This window comes from Meles meles, chromosome 9, assembly GCF_922984935.1.
Source record: "Meles meles chromosome 9, mMelMel3.1 paternal haplotype, whole genome shotgun sequence".
Taxonomy (NCBI): domain Eukaryota; kingdom Metazoa; phylum Chordata; class Mammalia; order Carnivora; family Mustelidae; genus Meles; species Meles meles.
The window spans coordinates 40,741,589-40,760,187 of NC_060074.1; the positions used below are offsets into that span (position 1 = coordinate 40,741,589).

At 58.5% G+C, this 18,599-nt stretch overlaps 2 protein-coding genes across 5 annotated transcripts; both read left to right on the plus strand.

The window, feature by feature from the left end:
* The first annotated feature begins 242 nt into the window (after nucleotides 1–242).
* PRSS56 (serine protease 56) lies at nucleotides 243–5,300 on the plus strand. Its single transcript, XM_046018203.1, has 13 exons — nucleotides 243–342; nucleotides 986–1,090; nucleotides 1,475–1,531; nucleotides 1,645–1,834; nucleotides 2,190–2,289; nucleotides 2,375–2,534; nucleotides 2,756–2,898; nucleotides 3,143–3,305; nucleotides 3,507–3,683; nucleotides 3,769–3,933; nucleotides 4,028–4,090; nucleotides 4,429–4,535; nucleotides 4,919–5,300. The coding sequence occupies exons 1-13, from the start codon at nucleotides 243–245 to the stop codon at nucleotides 5,201–5,203; spliced, it is 1,815 nt and encodes a 604-aa protein (XP_045874159.1). The 3' UTR covers nucleotides 5,204–5,300.
* A 587-nt stretch (nucleotides 5,301–5,887) lies between these two features.
* CHRND (cholinergic receptor nicotinic delta subunit) lies at nucleotides 5,888–13,130 on the plus strand. 4 transcript variants are annotated; one of them, XM_046019534.1, is made up of 12 exons: nucleotides 5,888–5,939; nucleotides 6,197–6,339; nucleotides 6,791–6,835; nucleotides 7,334–7,443; nucleotides 7,552–7,707; nucleotides 7,928–8,037; nucleotides 8,929–9,129; nucleotides 10,348–10,459; nucleotides 10,564–10,678; nucleotides 11,531–11,735; nucleotides 11,830–11,948; nucleotides 12,948–13,130. In XM_046019534.1, exons 1-12 carry the CDS (start codon nucleotides 5,888–5,890, stop codon nucleotides 13,128–13,130), a joined length of 1,551 nt encoding a protein of 516 aa, XP_045875490.1. The 4 variants fall into 4 exon arrangements, with proteins under 4 accessions (XP_045875490.1, XP_045875491.1, XP_045875492.1 ...); XM_046019535.1 differs by lacking the exon at nucleotides 6,791–6,835; XM_046019536.1 differs by lacking the exons at nucleotides 5,888–5,939; nucleotides 6,197–6,339; nucleotides 6,791–6,835 and having other exon boundaries at nucleotides 7,362–7,429.
* Nucleotides 13,131–18,599: the final 5,469 nt, after the last annotated feature.

Here is an 18,599-nt window from a genome sequence, read left to right on the forward strand (position 1 = left end):
TCTATATAGCCCCCCAAGCCCCAGTCCCCTGTGGGCTCCCGGGAGTTAAGGGCCAGGTGAGGGGCCGCTGGAGGGAAGTGGGTGATTTTGATGTCCAAGGACAGTCAGGTGACTTGGGGGACAAGAATCTAACACCCAGGGGCCGAAAAGCAGTGGGAGGCAGACAAGGAAGGATAAACACCTGGAGGGCAGACCCAGAGGGGGAAAGAGGGCAGGGTCGCTTGGCCCAGCTCCAGGTCACCATGCTGCTGCTCGTGCTGCTGCTGCTGCTGCCCCTCCCAGACCCATGGGTTGTCTGTGGGCACCCACTCTACATGCGCCTGCCCCCCAGCATCCTGCAAGGTGAGCCCGGGTTAGACTGAGGGGTGGCCAAGGTGGGAGGAACACAGAGGAAGTGGGTCCGGGCCAGGGGAGCGTGACCTTGCCACCCCGACTCATCTGGACCTTTGGCCTCTCCCGCCCACCCTGCGGGGAGAAGGGACCAGGAACTGAGGCACAGGTGGGTGAGGAAGGGGGAGAACAAGGGTGCAGAGGGAAGGGGACCTGGCAGCAACCAGCAGAGGGGGGAGCTTCCGGGAAGATTCTGGGTTTAGCAGGAGGAAGGGTCCCGGGTGGCATCTCCTTGGCTCTCTGGGCCCACAGGTGGGCTGCTTAACCCCGATACTTTGTCAAGAAGCCCAGATTTGGTGATGTCTCTACCTCTGGGGTGCTGTTTTTCCTTCAAGGTTTTAAAGGAAAGTCCCTTTTCAAAGATTCTAGCCCAGCTCAGTTGAATCACAGAAGACCCTTGGGTTGAGAATCTGGGGCCATCTGCTCTGCACGCTGGGCCCTGGGGCCCTGAGACTCACTCTCCTCCCCATTCTGCCGAGGTGCTCCCGGAGCCCCCCCCCCGTTGCCCCCCCTCCCCGTCTCCCCAGGCAGGCTCAGGGCTGGAGCCTGAGGTTCTTCCCCAGCCGCACGTGAATTGTGCCCCATGTCCCAGCAGCTCTGTCAGCCCACGGCACGAGAGCACTGCAGGCCGCCCAGAGGAGCGCCCAGTGGACAGTTAATCGAGTGGCAATGGAGATTCGACACCGACTGCATGAGTGCGGTGGCTGTGCCAACCATACCATCCCGTGCCCGGGTGAGCTTGCCCTGACTACCCGGGGCCCGACCTTCTGTCCATCCCATCCCTTCCCTTCACACTCGACTCCCTCTTGGGGACAGAGACTAGGGGCTGCCACTGAGACATGCTGATGAAGTTCTCACCAAGTGGAAAGGGCACGCCAGGCCTGGGACATAGTCTGTGCAAAGGCGGGAGGACAGGAAGAGTCAGGGTCATTGGGTGGGCAGTGAGTTCATGGTGAAATAGACCCTGACTGCTGGGGGGTGGACTAACAGAGGGGAGCGGTAGGGCAGAGAGAGGGCTCAGGCTCCACCTGGGGTGCAGGAGGGTTGGGAGGCTAGCCATGAGGTTCAGAGGTCTGTGTCTCAGCAGGCGCTGGGCGTCCCAGACCTCTGGCCCCCCTCCTCCAGGATCCAGCAGAGCCAGGTAAGGCTGAAAGGGCTCCAGGGGGCAGGGCCAAGGGCGGGGTGAACCCTGGAAGGGCCTCGAGGGTGAGGGGGCCAGGACTTGTCCCCTGTGACCCCATGTCGCCTTTCTAGGGCCTTGTGGTGAGAGGCGCCCAAGCGCTGTCAACGTGACACGGGCCCACGGCCGCATTGTTGGGGGCAGCGCTGCTCCGCCCGGAGCCTGGCCCTGGCTGGTGAGGCTGCAGCTCGGAGGGCAGCCTCTGTGTGGCGGCGTCCTGGTGGCGGCGTCCTGGGTGCTCACCGCAGCGCACTGCTTCGCGGGGTACGTTGGACCCCAGGCCCTTGACCAGCCCACAACCCCAGTGCGCGGTGTGACTCTTTCGGGGTCGTCTGGCGGGCGACACACGCGAGGGCCGGTCTCTGCTGCCCCCTGGCGGCGGTCACCGCCTTGCCCTGCTCCCCGCCTCAAGGCGCCCTCGCCGCCCAGCCTGGGCGCGGATTATCTGGGAACTCCCGGCTAGGCTAGGCTCCTGGACCTACTGGGGGGCCCCGCCTCTCCCCCGCCCACCTTCCCTGCCCAGCGAGAAGGAGCGGAGACAGAGCCCGGCGTGCGGGCCTGCTGAGTGGTGCCCGTGGGCGGAGGGCCGGGTCTCAAGGGACTACCGCCTGTCCCGCAGTGCCCAGAACGAACTTCTGTGGACAGTGACGCTAGCCGAGGGGCCCCAGGGGGAGCAAGCAGAGGAGGTGCCGGTGAACCGCATCTTGCCGCATCCCAAGGTGAGAGGACAGACCCCAGGCTCTCAAAGTGGGGAGCACCCCCACCCCACGCTTCATCACTATTGCGCGGCCACTCCCTCTGCAGTTTGACCCGAGGACCTTCCACAACGACCTGGCCCTGGTGCAGCTGTGGACGCCGGTGAGCCCGGCCGGGGCGTGGCGCCCTGTGTGCCTGCCCCAGGGGCCCCGGGAACCCCCAGCCGGCACCGCTTGCGCGATCGCGGGCTGGGGGGCCCTCTTCGAAGGTATGGGGCTGCTTCCAGTGTGAGTGCGAAGAATGGGGGGTTAGGGTGATGGAGTTGGGGAAGGCCGGGTGTAGGGAATCTGACCCCCTCCCCCCATCACCTGTGCAAAATGCTGTCTGATCTTGCAAAGGGGGAGGAATCAAAGAGGGTAGTGGGAGGAGGGACCTGCTAGCAAGGCCCCTGCCCTCCAGGCCTGAGCTCCCTCCACCGATTCCCTGTAGATGGGCCTGAGGCGGAGGCGGTGAGAGAGGCAAGAGTGCCCCTGCTCAGCACTGACACCTGCAAAAGGGCCCTGGGGCCCGAGCTGCACCCCAGCAGCATGCTATGTGCTGGCTACCTGGCCGGGGGCGTGGACTCCTGCCAGGTAGGAGCCCTGACTGATGTTAGGGTGCTGAGCAAGCTGCTCCCCAGGGACAGGACAGCTTCTTTCCTTCTGCAGTCGGCTGTCATTCAACTTGTCTGAGCTTTCATGTCTCCACCACTAAAAGGGGGTACAAGGGTAGAACCCCCAGCAGAACTCAAAGCTGCCCCACCCTGCCAACTGTCAGGCTGGCATACGAGAGGGGCAGGTCGATGTAGTACTCTCTCTTTTGGCTTGGGTCCCGCAGGGTGACTCTGGAGGCCCCCTGACCTGTTCTGAGCCTGGGCCCCGCCCCAGGGAGGTCCTGTATGGAGTCACCTCCTGGGGGGATGGATGCGGAGAGCCAGGGAAGCCTGGGGTCTACACTCGTGTGGCGGTGTTCAAAGACTGGCTTCAGGAACAGATGAGTGGTGAGTGCCCCATTCCTATTCACCTTTCCCCGAAGTGCCCTGCTCACAGCCCTTGGGACAAGCCCCTCTACATCCCAACGGCCCTCAGCCCCTTACTGCGTGGGGAAAGCCTGTCCTCCCTTCGGGGAAGAGCTGCAAGGGCTGAGGTCCAAAGCCGGGGCTGAATTGGCCACCGCCGCCCCCCACCGCCACCCTCCGCAGCAACCCCCTCCAGCCGAGAGCCTAGTTGCAGGGAGCTGCTGGCCTGGGAGCCGCCTGGGGAGCCGCAGGCAGACGCCGCCCCGCCCTGCGCCTTCTATGCCCGCCTGTGCCCCGGGCCCGCGGCCGCCTGTGCGCGTCTGGCGCACCAGCAGTGCCTGCAGCGCCGAAGGCGATGCGGTGAGTCCAGTTCCCAGGGCTGGGCCGGGAGACAGGGGGCCCGGCCCAGGTCTGACCGCCTCTAGGACCCTTGTCCCGCCCGCAGAGCTGCGCTCGCTGGCGCACACCCTGCTGGGCCTGCTGCGGGGCGCTCAGGAGTTGCTTGGCCCGAGCCCAGGGATGCGGCGCCTGGCCCCCACCCTGGTTCGCCCCGCTCTGTCGCTCCTGGAGCCTCCCAGACACCCCGCCCGCGAGCAGCGGCTGCACCCAGGTACCCCGCGCCCTCACACTCCAGCCCCAGCACCCCCCCCCCCCCGCCACCAACTGCGCAGAGGAGGCGATCCCCTAACGCTGCGTCTCCCCAGGATCGCTGGCTACTGGCGCTCGGTTCCCGAAGCGGAGGCCAGAGCTGCGCGTGGAAGCGAACGGTAATGACGCCCCCTACGGGCCTTTGCCGGGAGAGTAGCAGGCCAAGGGCTGGCGAGGGGGATTCGTGGGACAACCCGCAGGCTGGCTCTCCCCACCTGAGCCCCCGCCCTCTCCCCCACCCCCGCAGTAGGGATGATGACTCTTTGGGGGTTCAGTTCAACAGAGACCATCTGCTTTTGTTATCACTTAACCTCTCTGATCCTCAGTTTCCCATCTGTAGCATGAGGAGAAATCTGCCCTGTGGGAGGCGGTCCACTGAGGTCCTTGAGGGAATCCCACCCCTGGCTCCTTGCGGGTGCATTTTCTGCTGTTGCCAGGACCTCTCCCCTTCCTGCAGGTTGCCCTGGGCTGGAGAGTCTACAACAGAAGTTGACCACCCTTCAAGGCACCCATGCCTGGATCCTGCAGGTCCCAGCAGAGCACTTGGCCATGGACTTCCACGAGGTAGGTCGTCAGTCTTCCCACATTCACTCAAAGTGGCCTCAGAAGGCTGACCTGGGTCAGCCCTGATGAGTAGGGGGACAGAAGGGGTACCCTCCACAGCAGGAGGGAGGACCTGCTCCCCAGCAACTTGGGGTGGAGGGGGGGGTGTCTTGGGAGCAAGGGGCAGGGAGGGCATCTGCGTGTTAGCTGGAGTGCTGGGTGGATGTGAAGGTGTGGGGGGGAGGTGTGAGTAGAAAGACACGTGGGGGTGTCCAAGTGAGCAGGAAGTGTGCAGGATTTGGAGGGTATAGGGGGGAATGGATCTGGGTGAGAGTTTCTGGGGTTCAGGAGGAGGCAGACCAAGAGCTGGGTTGTGGGACCCTGACTCCCTCCTTCTTCTTCAGGTCCTGGCTGATCTGGGCTCCAAGACGCTGACCGGCCTCTTCCGAGCCTGGGTGCGGGCAGGCTTGGGGGGCCAACATGTGGTCTTCGGGGGCCTGGTAGGCCTGGAACCGGCCACGATGGCTCGCAGCCTCCCCCGCTTGCTGGTGCAGGCCCTGCAGGCCTTCCGTTTGGCCGCCCTGGCCGAGGCAGAGGGACCCCGAATGGGTGCAAGGCAGAGCCAGGGGTTGGGGAGGGAGGGGCACCCCCCACTCAGTCCTCAGATTTCCCCAGTCAGGGGGCCATGAACCATGTCTGGGTCTCCAACCCCTGGTCAAGACCCATCCCTCCAAGGGGCTCCTGTGATCAACTCCCAGCCGCAGTTGATTGGGTGTGGGGGGCGGGGGGCCTGGGTCCATGTGTCTTCCCAGATGTGTCATCAGAAAATCCCGGCTGCTTTAATAAACGTTATTTATGATCTACAGTGATAACTCTGGAGCTTTCTTGGGATGAGAACTGGGTGGGTGAATATTAGGGCCAAACAGGGTCCAGCCTCCAGTAGCAGTTGGCAGAGGTCATAAAGACACTGGAGAGAGGCCGCTAAGTCCCCATTTCCGCATACATGTCTGCTCCTCAAGAAATGGCAACAGCTGACCTGACACCACTCCCCTCCCCGTGGATGGCCAGTGCTGCCCCCAGTGTCCAGTGCCTCTACCCAGCCCCCACCCCTACTGCTAGTCATGGGGAGTTCCAGTCTCCTGTCCTTGGGCTCCTGCCTGGCGGCCAGTCCCCATCCCCACCCCACCCCCTCGGCACCTGCCTTGGGTTTTATACCCGGAGCCATGCCCAGACGTGTCAGATTGCATTTCCGGGCTGCCACTTCCCTTTGCACACGACCCCCCCCTCCCCGCACCTGTCCGCTCTCCTACCCACCCACATTCCCCAGCCCTGTAGACTGAGGGGCAGCCACGAGACCCAGTCAGAGGGACAGGATGGAGGGACCCGGGTTGACGCTGGGACTGCTGGCTATACTGGCTGTTTGTGGTAAGAGCAGACATCACCCCACCCTGAAGGGCCCTCAGGACTCACACCAGGGCCCCTACTGCATGGTCCCCTCCTACCCTACCTACCTGGTGCTTCCTCCCTTAACATGGGGCCCAACCTCCCACCCCCACTGCTATTTCTCCCTGGAGGGGTAGGGGTGGTGGGATCCCCCTGCTGAGCCCAGCCCCATGGCCCAGCGGGATTTCAGGGCAGCTCCCTTCCTGTCCACCCCTGCCCTGCACCCCACCCGTCCCCAGGTAGCTGGGGCCTGAACGAGGAGGAGCGTCTAATTCGGCACCTGTTCAAAGAGAAAGGCTACAACAAGGAGCTCCGGCCAGCAAACCAGGGGGAGAGTGTAGAGGTCTCACTGGCCCTCACACTCTCCAACCTCATCTCCCTGGTGAGACCCCCCCGCTCTGTGGCCCGGCTGGGGACGGGAGGGCAGGAACAGCTCTTGGGAAGCCTGGCTGTCTCTCGGACTGGGATGAACAGGGAGGAAGTTCAAGGCCCCAGACTGGAGTATGGTAGCTCCTGTCCCAGGGAAGCAGGCTCCAGTGTTCTGCACGCTCAGTGCTGCTACAGGCTTTGGGCTAATCCCCCTTCCCCTCCAGCTTCAGCTCTGGGGTGTGCCCCATATCAGACCCATGACACACTTCAGAAGGCCACACACTGTCCCTGCTCCTGGGTCGCACCCCCCCCCCCACGACTGTGAATACTTGTGGCAGGAGTCTGATTAGGCCAATTGCCATGGTTTCCCCTGGGTGGTGGCTGGGAGTAGGTGCTTGGTGAATGTACATAGGTGGAAGAACCATGCGGGCCCTGGGGGACAGCTGTCTCGTGTGTGATTACAGAAAGAAGTGGAGGAGACCCTCACCACTAACGTGTGGATTGAGCATGTAAGAATACCCCGCTCAGTGCTGGGGTGTGGGGATGAGGGTGCAGGGCCCAGGCTTCCCTGTGCTCCCTTTTGCTTTGGGATCTCCAGGAGGGGATCCTCCTGTCCTCCGGGAGGAGCCCAGCTGCCCTTCCCACCACTTTGAAGTCACTAGCTAGCTCAGATAGAGACTTCTGGTAGACTGGGATCCTTCGTCTATGGGGAAATTGTCACAATATCCTGATTTTATTAGAAGACACTCTTCTGCCACCTGTCAGAAGTTCATAGTACAGATATACATCTTCTATGCCCACAATGGAAATATGCTCCCTTGATTGTGCAGTGTACGTTCTACACAGCTGTACATGACAGATCTCAGTCCTAACTCTGTACCACCTCCCCCAAACCTCTTATCACAGCTCTCAGACCCTGCCCAGTCCTCCCTCAGGGAAGTGAGGAGAGTTGAGGGGAGCCTGGGCAACAGCAGAACCTCTCATTGACACCTCTTTTGGGCTTCCAGGGCTGGACAGACAGCCGGCTGCAATGGGATGCCGAAGAATTTGGAAATATCAGTGTCCTGCGCCTGCCCCCTGACATGCTGTGGCTCCCAGAGATTGTGCTGGAGAACAAGTTGAGCCACAGCCCTCCCTGGCATCATCTCCCCGCTCTGCCCCCCCCCAACCCTTCCAGTTCCAAGCTGGCTGGCATTGACGGTGGCCCCTTATCCTTGTCCTTCAGCAACGACGGCTCCTTCCAGATTTCCTACTCCTGCAACGTGCTCATCTACCCCTCGGGCTATGTATACTGGCTGCCACCTGCCATCTTCCGCTCTTCCTGCCCCATCTCCGTCACCTACTTCCCCTTTGACTGGCAGAACTGCTCCCTCAAGTTCAGGTGCACCCACTTCTCCAGCCACCCTTCACCCCGGCCAGGGACTGAGGTTCATGAAGCACTCTTGGGCACAGGCCTCGCTCTGTCCTGATTAGAGCTCCCTCACACCCCCAACAGCCCCTCTGACCATGAACCTCCTCCACTACTAGCCTTCCCCCATCCCCTGCCATCAGTGGCTGCGCCCAATGGCTGAGGACCTCCCTCTACTCACTGCCCTCCCCAGTTCCCTCAAGTACACAGCCAAGGAGATCACCCTGAGTCTGAAGCAGGAGGAGGAAGAGGGCCGATTCTACCCCGTGGAGTGGATCATCATTGACCCCGAGGGCTTCACAGGTGCTGGGAGTAGGGGCTGTGGGGGGGCTGTGGACGGGCCCTTCAGACACACACCCACAGATACAGTCACCCTGACACCGCCCCCCCCCCCGCCGAGATGCACCTGCACACACACACACATGCACACTGGAACATGGACCTAAAGGAACACAGACTGACAGAGACACCGATGGGCAGACACACACTGACCCACAGAGAAACATACACAGACATACTTACCGACACAAACGTAGCACACTGAAAGGAAAAGAAGTCCAACTGGAGGGACTATGTCCCACAGGCAGTGATCAACAGGTTCCAGGGCCCCACTCCTTCTGCTGCCCAGGCCAGAAGACCCTCCTGGATCTGGACAGGGTCCCTGGGGATGGATGTGGCTGACAGATAAGAGGGGTCATTAGCCTTCTGTTCCCAGTCAGCCCAGGGGTGTGGTTGAGGCTTTAGCGGGCACTCTACTGTTGTGTGTGCCGCCCCCTACCAACACCCCCCACCCCCATCTATGAGCGGGCTCAGATCTTCTAGGGTCCCCCACCCCATGCCGCTGTCCATCAAAGGAGACCAACGTCACACTAGTCCCAAGGCTGCTCCATCCCCAAGGAGTGGAGGGGGAGGGATTGGTCTTACTTTTGCTGAATCATTATCTCTAAGACTTATTTGAACCATATTATGGCCTTAGCTTCTATATCTTCCAAGAAGGGAGGGAAACACTCCCAGAGGAGAATTTCTCTCTTGCAGATTGAAACCTCCATCCCAACTCCCCAGGGAGGGAAACCTGCAAACAGAACCCCAGCCGTCCTCCGCATGTCCCCTCTCCCCAGCCCCCAGTCCTGCCCTGAGCCCACCCCCGGCCCCCTTGCCCAACTTGACACCAAGGTGTCCTTCTGCCACCCTCAGAGAATGGGGAGTGGGAGATAGTGCACCGGCCAGCCAGGATCAACGTGGACCTCAGTGTCCCACTGGACAGTCCCGGCCGCCAGGACGTCTCCTTCTACCTCATCATCCGCCGCAAGCCCCTCTTCTACGTCATCAACATCCTGGTGCCCTGCGTGCTCATCTCCTTCATGATCAACCTGGTCTTCTACCTGCCGGCCGACAGTGAGCCTCAGAGCCCGTCCCAGCCCCCAGCCGGCTGGGGAGCCTTTCCTACTCCCTGAGCCTCGTCCTCCCAACCCTCCCCTCCCTTCCTCCTGGGAGACACAGGGGGTCACCACTTCCAGGGCTTCCTGCCCAGGGTCCAAGCAGGAGGGCCATGTGGCCAGCTAAAGAAAGGGTTTTGTGATGCTGTCCAACATCTCCAAATGGACAGGGCCCCTGGGGAGTCCGTCTCTCTTGGACTTTGCTTCTGCTTCTCACAGTGGGACTTCCCAAGGAAGTTCCCCAGAGAGAACCACAAGACTGTCCCTCTGTCAGAGCAGATATCAGGTTTGTCCTGGTCACTGTGTATGACCACGGGCCTGGCACACAGAAGGCCATCCACTTGGAACCGGTGGGTGGCTGAAGGGATCTCTGGGAAGCCAGGCGTGGGGGCATGCAGCTGATGTTCTTTTGGTTCTAGAAGGGCATGTGTAATTGTGCTCACTTGGTTCTGCAATAGTTTCAGTGTATTCACTAGAAGTAAGGCACAGTGAGTCCCAGGGCCAAGTGTGATCCAGCCTCGTTGCGGGCCGAGAATGGACTCTGCCGGTCTGAGAGCATGGCCTCCAGGGTAGGATAATGGGGGAACTTTCCTGGAAGAGGTGGTGCTTGAGCTGGAGATGGGATGGGACGCAGCTTCCAGGTAGAGAAGGGCCCCTGGGGCAGGGCTGTGGGCCTGTGACTGCAGTGGCCACCTCAGAATGCTCAGGGGCTCCGATGGGAGGAGCCGGGCGGTGCAGGGCCGGAGGTCTCTGAGTGGAGGACTAGGAGTTAGGGAAATATGGGGGCTCTGAGGATGCCCTGGAACTTTCTGTACAGGGGGACACACCAGACCTGTGATTTTTGGAGGGCCGAGTGGCAGCAAGCTAGCTAACAGTGAGACCTGGTGATCACTGAGCCCCAGGCAGCATGATGAGCATTTAACACTCACTCTCTCACTTGGTCCTCACAACATTTCGCAGTCGTGAAAACTGAGGCACAGAGAGGTTAGGCTACTTGTCTAAGGTCACCCAGCAAGTAAGTGCCAGAGCCGGGATTTGAACCCATGTGTTCTAGCTCGGTACCCCCACAATGTTAATCAGGGTGTGGTGGCTTTGTGAACAGTGGTGCAGGGGCCATGGTGGGACCCACTGGGCCCAAGACCAGAGGGAACAGCTGCTAAGTCCTGGGCTCCCCCAGGTGGTGAGAAGACATCGATGGCCATCTCAGTGCTCCTGGCTCAGTCTGTCTTCCTGCTGCTCATCTCCAAGCGGCTGCCAGCCACGTCCATCGCCATCCCCCTCATTGGCAAGTGAGTGATGTCTGTGCCGTGCCACGCACCCCCAGCCAGCCCCACCCACCACACCCTGCCACGCCCTGCCCCACCAGGGCTCCACAGTGAGTGTGTCCCTACAGATTCCTGCTCTTCGGCATGGTGCTGGTGACCATGGTCGTCGTGATCTGCGTCATCGTGCTCAATATCCACTTTCGCACCCCCAGCACGCACGTACTGTCTGAGGGGGTCAAGAAGGTGAGGGTTCTCGGCCAAAACCTGGAGATGGTCCGGCTATCCCTTTACAGGAGAGCAGGGAAAGACCCCCCCACCCCGGCATGATCGCACGGGTATGCCGGCCCTGCGTGGCCGAAGCGCCACGTGCTGCTACCCATGCCGCATGGTCGACTCTCCCGGCCGGCTGCTACTCCGAAGGATCCCGACCCAGAGGAGCACAAGCTGCACAGCCTCCTCTCTATGAAGTTCAAGGACAGGCAAAACCAGCCTTTAGCGATAGAAATTGGGAGGGGGCTTCCCAAGGGGGTGGGGGGAAGTGACTGGCGGAAGCACCAGGGACCCTTTGGGAACCCATTGGAGATCTCCTCTGGGGGGTGTTTACATGGTTGACAGCATCTATAAAAATTCATCTAGCTCTACACTTCACAGCTGCCCATTCTGCTGTATGTTCCCCCTACCCTTGATGGAAAAGGAGGCGAGGAATGGGGGGTGGCATGCCCAGGAAAGGGTGCCCTTGCCTTTCAGCCGCTGCTTGCTGTTCTGGGAAGTTTGAGGGCTTGTTTGGTCTTCAGTGTCTGGAGAGGAGCACGGAGCATTGGGGGCCTTGTTCTTTTTTGTTTTGCGTATATAATTCATTTTGAACAAATGAGCTCTGCTTTGTGCCGTGGGCAATGAGGGACAGTTGGAAGCAAGCTAAGGGTCCGTCACTAGAGGATAGCAGGACTCTGGGACAGCATGTGACTCAGCAGTACTTTGTGGCAGTCGGGAATGGACTCACAGACATTTCGATGTGCCAAGGTGGCACATGTGAGTAAAATGGGCTTCCTGTGTCCCCCGTCCCCCCCCCCCACCCCTACCCCCGACCTGCTGCAGCTCTTCCTTGAGACCCTGCCGGAACTCCTACACATGTCCCGCCCGGCGGACGATGGACCTGGCCCGGGGGCTCTGGTCCGGAGGAGCAGCTCCCTGGGCTACATTTCCAAGGCTGAGGAGTACTTCCTGCTCAAGTCCCGAAGTGACCTCATGTTTGAGAAGCAGTCGGAGCGCCACGGGCTGGCCCGGCGCCTCACCACCGCACGTGGGTCCCCGTCGGGGGGCTTGGGGTTGCTGCCCATCCGCGGAAGGTGGGCTGGAGGCAGGCCTCATGCCCTCCTCTGGGCTTGTCTCCATAGGCCGGCCCCCCGCAGGCTCTGAGCAAGCCCAGCAGGAGCTCTTGAGTGAGCTGAAGCCCGCCGTGGATGGGGCCAACTTCATTGTCAGCCACATGAGGGACCAGAACAATTACAATGAGGTGAGTAGCCACAGGGGGCTGATGCCTAGAGTGTATCCTGTCTTCAGGGGGCCTCGCTTCCCCTCAGAGACACGTACCCACTGAGAGGAAGGAGTTCACGGTGGGTGCAGACCCCGGGCCCTGCTGGGAGGCTGAGCCCCAGTCTAGAACCCTCTGGCAGCTCACTGCACACAGCGTGCACCAAGGCATAGCCACAGGCACGTGGCTCCCTTAAAGTTCCTTCTCCTTCCTCCTCCTCCTCTTCTTCTTCTTCTTCTTCTTCTTCTTCTTCTTCTTCTTCTTCTTCTTCTTCTTCTTCTTCTTCTTCTTCTTCTTTTTAAAGATTTTATTTGTTTATTTGACAGAGCTCACAAGTAGGCAGAGAGACAGGCAGAGAGAGAGCAGGAAGCAGGCACCCTGCTGAGCAGAGAGCCCGATTTGGGGCTCGATCCCAGGACGCTGGGATCATGACCTGAGTTGACGAAGGCAGAGGCTTAACCCACTGAGCCGCCCAGGCACCCCTAGGGTTCCTTCTTTGTTGCCAGACCCGTCATTTTCTGTCCCCGCTCAACTCCAAGTCTGATGTTCTAGACATAAGCGGCCGTTTAAAAGGCAGCCTTAGGTGGTCGTTCAATATTATATGATTTTTAAACTTCTCTCTTGAGAAAGGGGCCCTGTTTTCCAGTTCACATAGGGGCCAGCATGGCGTTGAGAGGCTGGGAGGGTGAAGAGGGAGGAGAGGGGACGATGCAACCTTCCTCAGCCCCTTGAGAGAGACTGCTGGCACCCCAGCTCTTCTTCAGCCCCTGGAGCTCTGCAGTGGGGTGAGGAGGAGGGCTGTGACCCTATTCTTGGTCTCCTGGACAGAGGGAACACACCAGCTGTCCCATCCACTGCTAGCCGGGGCAACCCCCACAGATACACTGAGGCCATGCCTCTGTCACTGGGCCCCGGCTTGGGGTGTAGGCCCATGGTTTGAGCGCCTTCCTCACCACCTTGTCTCTGCCCCCCTGCCCCCAGGAGAAGGACTGCTGGAACCGAGTGGCCCGCACGGTGGACAGACTCTGCCTGTTTGTGGTGACGCCCATCATGGTGGTGGGCACAGCCTGGATCTTCCTGCAAGGCGCCTACAACCAGCCTCCACCTCAGCCCTTCCCCGGGGACCCCTTCTCCTACCATGAGCAGGACAAGCGCTTCATCTAGAACAGGCCTGCCCTGCCCTGCTGGCCCAGCTCCCAGGCAGTGTCCGGTGGGGGGGGGGGGCGGGCGGGGGCTGGTGCTAGTCGTGTGGACAGGGATGTCTGACAGAGGACAAGCCCTTCCTGGGGAGGCCAACTTCTGACCCTGGGGCTTGAGTCCAGTTGGTGCTGCAAGCCTGGGGCAGGAAGAGTCGGGCTTTCCTGAGATTAGGGAAGGAAGGGGGAAGCCCTGCTCTTCAAACATGGGTCCTCTGCAGCTAAACACCATGAAGCCACTGAGGAGGTCTGAGAGTGGATATCGACTGGGGGTCAGAGCAGGACAATTTGTGGGGGGAAGGGGGGCTGGCTCAGGCTGGGACCCTTCTGTGAAGAATGAGAAAGGCAGAGGCTTCCTCTTCCTCCCCTTCCTAGGTGGGGGTAGAGCAGGCAGGATCCTGTGCTCTCACTTCCCTGTTCCTCCAGCCACCGTCCTCTCCACAGCCCCTCAGCCTTGGGCTTCTGAGGTCCCAGTGGGGGTTTTATGTGGTGACACCTTCCTCTCCAGATCTCTTAAGGAAAGAGGTTTTCAGCAGGGGTGGAAGCCCCAGGATTGCAAAATGGCCTTCCCCAGACCTTTCTTTCTGCCTTGGTGACTTTGTCTGGGTCCCTCAGGGAAGCCAAGGACGGAGTGGAAGGGCCAAGCTCAACACTCAAAAAGTCCAAAGGTCAGCTTGTCAACCTCAGGTCACATGCACGATCCTAGAGCCCTAGAACTCAGCCCTCCCCGAAGAAGTGTCTCCTCTTGGGCAACTCTTCTCCCCAAAGTAGGGTTTCCATACAATATTTGAGACATATTTTTACTAAAAAATTATAGTTTATCTGAAATTCAAACTTAACTGGGCATCTTGTTTTGATTTGTTTTGAGGGGTGGCAGAGAAAGAAAAGAAAAAAAGAAAGCACAGAGCCCAACAGGGGCTCGGTCTCACCACCCTGAGATCATGACCTGAGCCGAAATCAAGAGTCAGAGGCTCAATAGACTGAGCTACCCAGGTGCCCAGAATCCTGTATTTTTATTTGCTAAATTTGACAACTCTATCCCAAAGGAAGCCCCCGACAATCCTATCCCAAGGTCCGAAGGCCGAGGCTGCAGATGCTGGGAGACATGGTAGCCTACCTCCAAGAGGGCCCCAGAGATCCCCACCTCCTGGTATTCATACCCTGTGTAGCGCACTCCCACAATGCACCGGGCTTGGTCTGTGTGACTGACAGAAGGAGGCGGAAGTGACGGTGTGTCGCTTCTGAGATTAGGCTCTATAAGACACTGCAGCACTCCCTGCCTCCCGCTCCATCACTCTTCTCTTTCAGCTGAATCTCTCACTCTGGGGAAGCAGCTGGCACGGGAGCAGTCCTGTGGAGAGGCCCACTTGGCAAGGACCTGAGCCCCTCTGCCTTCAGCCCCGTGAGTGACCTTGGAAGCGGATCCTCTAGCCCCGATGGGGCCTTCAGAGGAGATCACCATCCAGGTCAACATCTTGGGTGCAGTCCCATGAGTTCTGGAGCCAGAGCCACCCAGCTAAGCTGCTCCTGGATTCCTGACCCCCCAAAACTGTGTGGAATAGCATATGATTGTTGCTTTAAGAGACAAAGTTTGGGGGTGCTTTGTTATACCAGAGGATGATCTGGGGTGAGCCACGCTCATCTCTTAGGTTCGGTTTTCTCACCAACAAACTGTGTAAGTTCTGTTTGTGAGGTGTTGTGAAAATCAAATTTGCTAGTAGTCATAAAGGTCCTTCCTTACACATGTCCTGCAAATTTTCTTAATTCATTTAAATTCAACTAATTAACATACAATGTATTATTTGTTTCAAGGGTACAGGTCTATGATTCATCAGTCTTATCTAACACCCAGTGCTCATTACCACAAACACCCTCCCCAGTATCTATCACCCAGTTACTCCATCCCTTCACCCCCTTCTCCTCCAGCAACCCTCAGTTTGTCTCCTATGATTAAGAGTCTCTTATGGTTCCCGTCCTGCAAATTTAACTCATTCCTCAGTTGTGCGCCTGAATCACAGAGGATGGGCCTGTGGACTCCTATGTCTGAGGCTGGCCGGGGGTCTGAGGGCATTGGGAGCAAACACAGAGGACCCAATTATTCTCCTCCTTGACGTACTCACTTAAGGTTGTCACAGCTCAACCCATTTCCCTCAGAGGGAATTAGAGACCTCATTAGCTCAGGTATACAAAAGGTGAGATTTTTAGTCTTTCAGTGGAAATGAACAAAAGACAAACCTCTTTTTTTTTTTTACATGACTATAAAAACTTCTATTCATTTATACTAGGATTTAGGCCCACTGCCACCAGGGAACCCAGTGCCCAGAAAAAGACAAACCTCTTAATGGCAAAACTGATCCTAGTTACTTCTGACTTCCAATAAAAACCGTGCACAGATTCGAGGTACAAATCTTTATATTTTTTCCCCTCTGAGTAGGGAAAGTAGCTTGGATTTACACCATCAGATGAGGAGGAAGTCTGGGACCTTCCTGGGGTCTTCCTCTGAGAGAGTCCGCATCTCAAGCACCAAGAGAGATCCTGAATCAGATCCCTCAGTCACTGTCCTTGCTTCTCTCTGCCACATGATGGCACTGTTGGCAACCTCCCGGTGAAGGCTCTGCATCTTCCCGGCTCAGGTGGCCGTGAACTTTCCCCCAAAAGACAACCCCAAAATGCCACACCTGACCAAGAGTGCCCCGTGCACGGGTTCCCAGGGTCACAGCAGGACCCCCAGCTGCACATATTCCTCCAGCACCGCGGCCCCAGGGCGCTGTCAGCACTGGTCCCCTCTCTGGGTGACAGGGAAACTCCCCAGGGAGTCACCCCCACAAGGGGCCAGCTTCCTGTGAAACCACAGGGTGTCCCTACACACTCTTCCCAGGCCATCAGCGCTACTCACTCTCGGCCAAACAGTGATGAATCTGAGGCATGCACTGGGCTGCTAGGAACAGACACCCAAAGAACCACAGTTCAAACCAATAAGGCTCCGTCTTTATTCTGTGATGAGATCACAAGGCAGTGGCTGCCACTTTGGCTCAGCAGTCCCCCAAAGCTATTAGAGACCCAGGCTCTGGGCTCTCTGCCCAGCGTCCCAGCCCTCATGCTTGTTGCCCCAGGGTGCAAGCAGAGTGCCACTGATCCTCTCTTCACATCTGGGTTTAACACAGGAAAGGAGCCAGTCATTTCTGACCCCTTGCCTCAGGAAGCAAAGGCTCTCCCCTGAAGCCCTTCAGCTGACTTCTATAGACATCCCACAGGTCAAGACGTTATCACGCGGCCGTCCTTATCTGCAAGGGGGCCTGGGAAATGAACGTTCCAGCCTCCAGAAGAGAAGGTGACAGAGGGGCAGTAGCTGTTAGACACAAATGAAGCCCGCAGAAGATTTTCTCTTAATGCTTCCACACACACCCCTTTAGCCCCTCCTGGCAGCGCCAGCCCTCCTCGGGTGACCCGCCCTCCTGAGAACACCAAGGAGACTTGGCCTCTCTCCCACAGCAGGAAAGAAGGGGGGAAAACAGGAGTTGAAATCTCTTCATACGTGGGGAGGTGGCATAATTCATCCCAGAGGGAAGTCATGCTCCACAACCTTCCTTTTCCCTCCCAGACACTTGTAGAGAAGGGAAAAGGGGAGGTCAGAAATGTTGGGGTGGGCCAGACCACCATGGCTGGGGGCGGTGTGTGGTTGGGGGAGAATAGGTGGTCCATTATTTCGCAGGAGCCGTTAATGGGCATGCCAACATGTGGTCTTGGAGGCACTAGAGAGGGAGAGAGGTACTGCTCTGGGGAGCACCAAAGGGCAAACTGGGGAGAAGGGGAATTGGCTTCGTAAACTTCAGGGAAAGGGGGCTACATACCTAGATTCCTGGAGGCAAGAGTGATGCTTGGGAGTGGGGCCTGGAGCAGGACTGAGCACAAGGACAGAAGTGAATGACCGGGGAAGGCAGGTGCCACCATTGCTGTCCCCTCCGACCCCAAAGTCCTGGTGAGGACAGACAGGAGGGACTCGGGCTGTCTGAGCCAACCTCACACAGATCTCCAAGGCAGAGTTCCAGCTCACTGACACACGCTGAAATGCTGCAGACACCACTTATTTGGAGGGAGGGGGACACGTAGCCCTTAGATGCCTCACCACACTGTCCCCCACGATGCCCATGGGTGGCTAGCACTTATAGAAACCTGCATTTTTTTTTTTTTTGTCTTACAAACTTACTGGGACATTCTGAGCTGTTTGTTGAATAAATGGTCAAAAGACAGGTAGGTAGCCTGAGCCCATGGCCACAACTGGCTGAAGGACATTCAGCTCTTAGACCAGCCTCAGCCCCACCCTTCCCCTGACCTCAAACTACAAAGTGGATGGAGCGTGTTTTCTGGCCCTTCTGCATTCCCCTCATCTGACTTTTTGAGGGCCACAACCTTGACCTTATCTACCTGTCTTACTGAGCAGTGACTTCCTGTGAGCCGCTCAGGCTTAACCCTGCCTCCCTCGAAATCCCCTGCTGCCTGCTTGGCCTGGGGCCTGTCATATGCTGGGGACTCCCTAAGTTTGTGGATAATTTTTTTAAAGATTTTATTTATTTATTTTTGAGAGAGAGAGAGAGAGAGAGAACGTGTGCATCAGGGGAAGGGGCAGAGGAAGAAGCAGGCTCCCCGCTGAGCAGAGAGCCTGATATGGGGCTCGGACCCAGGACCCTGAGATCGTGATATGAGCCAAAGGCTGACGCTTCACCCCCTGAGCCACCCAGGTGCCCAAGTTAAGAAATACCCAATTTAAGAAATACAGAGGCCACACTGAGGAGCCCCTATTCAGCGGCTGGTCTATTCCCAAGAGCCCCCAAATTTCAGATCTTCTTCAGCCCTCCTTCTTTCAAAGCTTACCAGTCCTATGTGCTATGTCTCAGAGCCTGGGAGGACACCCGAAATGGCACCCTAATTTGCATTAAGGTATCAAAGCCTGTGGAACGTAGTGGATCTCTCTCCTGGGCTTTGCCTGCAGTGTCCGGGCCCAGTGGAGGAATCCATGAAGATATTAGGCTGGGGGGACAGTTTGTGGTCCTCAACCACATCACAGAGAAACTCAGGTACAGAATATGCCTCCATACCTCCCCAAACCCTGACCCCCCCTAGAGGAAGTAGAAGGAGAGAGCCCAATTCAGGGCCCTTCCTCACACTCTGCCTCCCTCCCACATCTATCTGTCCCTGGCTGTGTCTTCAGCTCCCCCAAGAGAAGGAACAGGGGCTGGGACAGCAGAATCAGAGAGTGGGGATAGAGGCTGGGCTGTCTCTACTGGAGCAGATAGGCCCCCTCTGTCCGCTCCCCAGCCCAGGTAACCTGAGCCTGGCATTTTGTCCGTCTTGGAACAGCTGACAGTGCTGTGGTCGGACAGCTGGTGGGGCTGGGCTGGCCTGGCTGGGGTGGGAGCTTGGGCTGTTATATGAGACC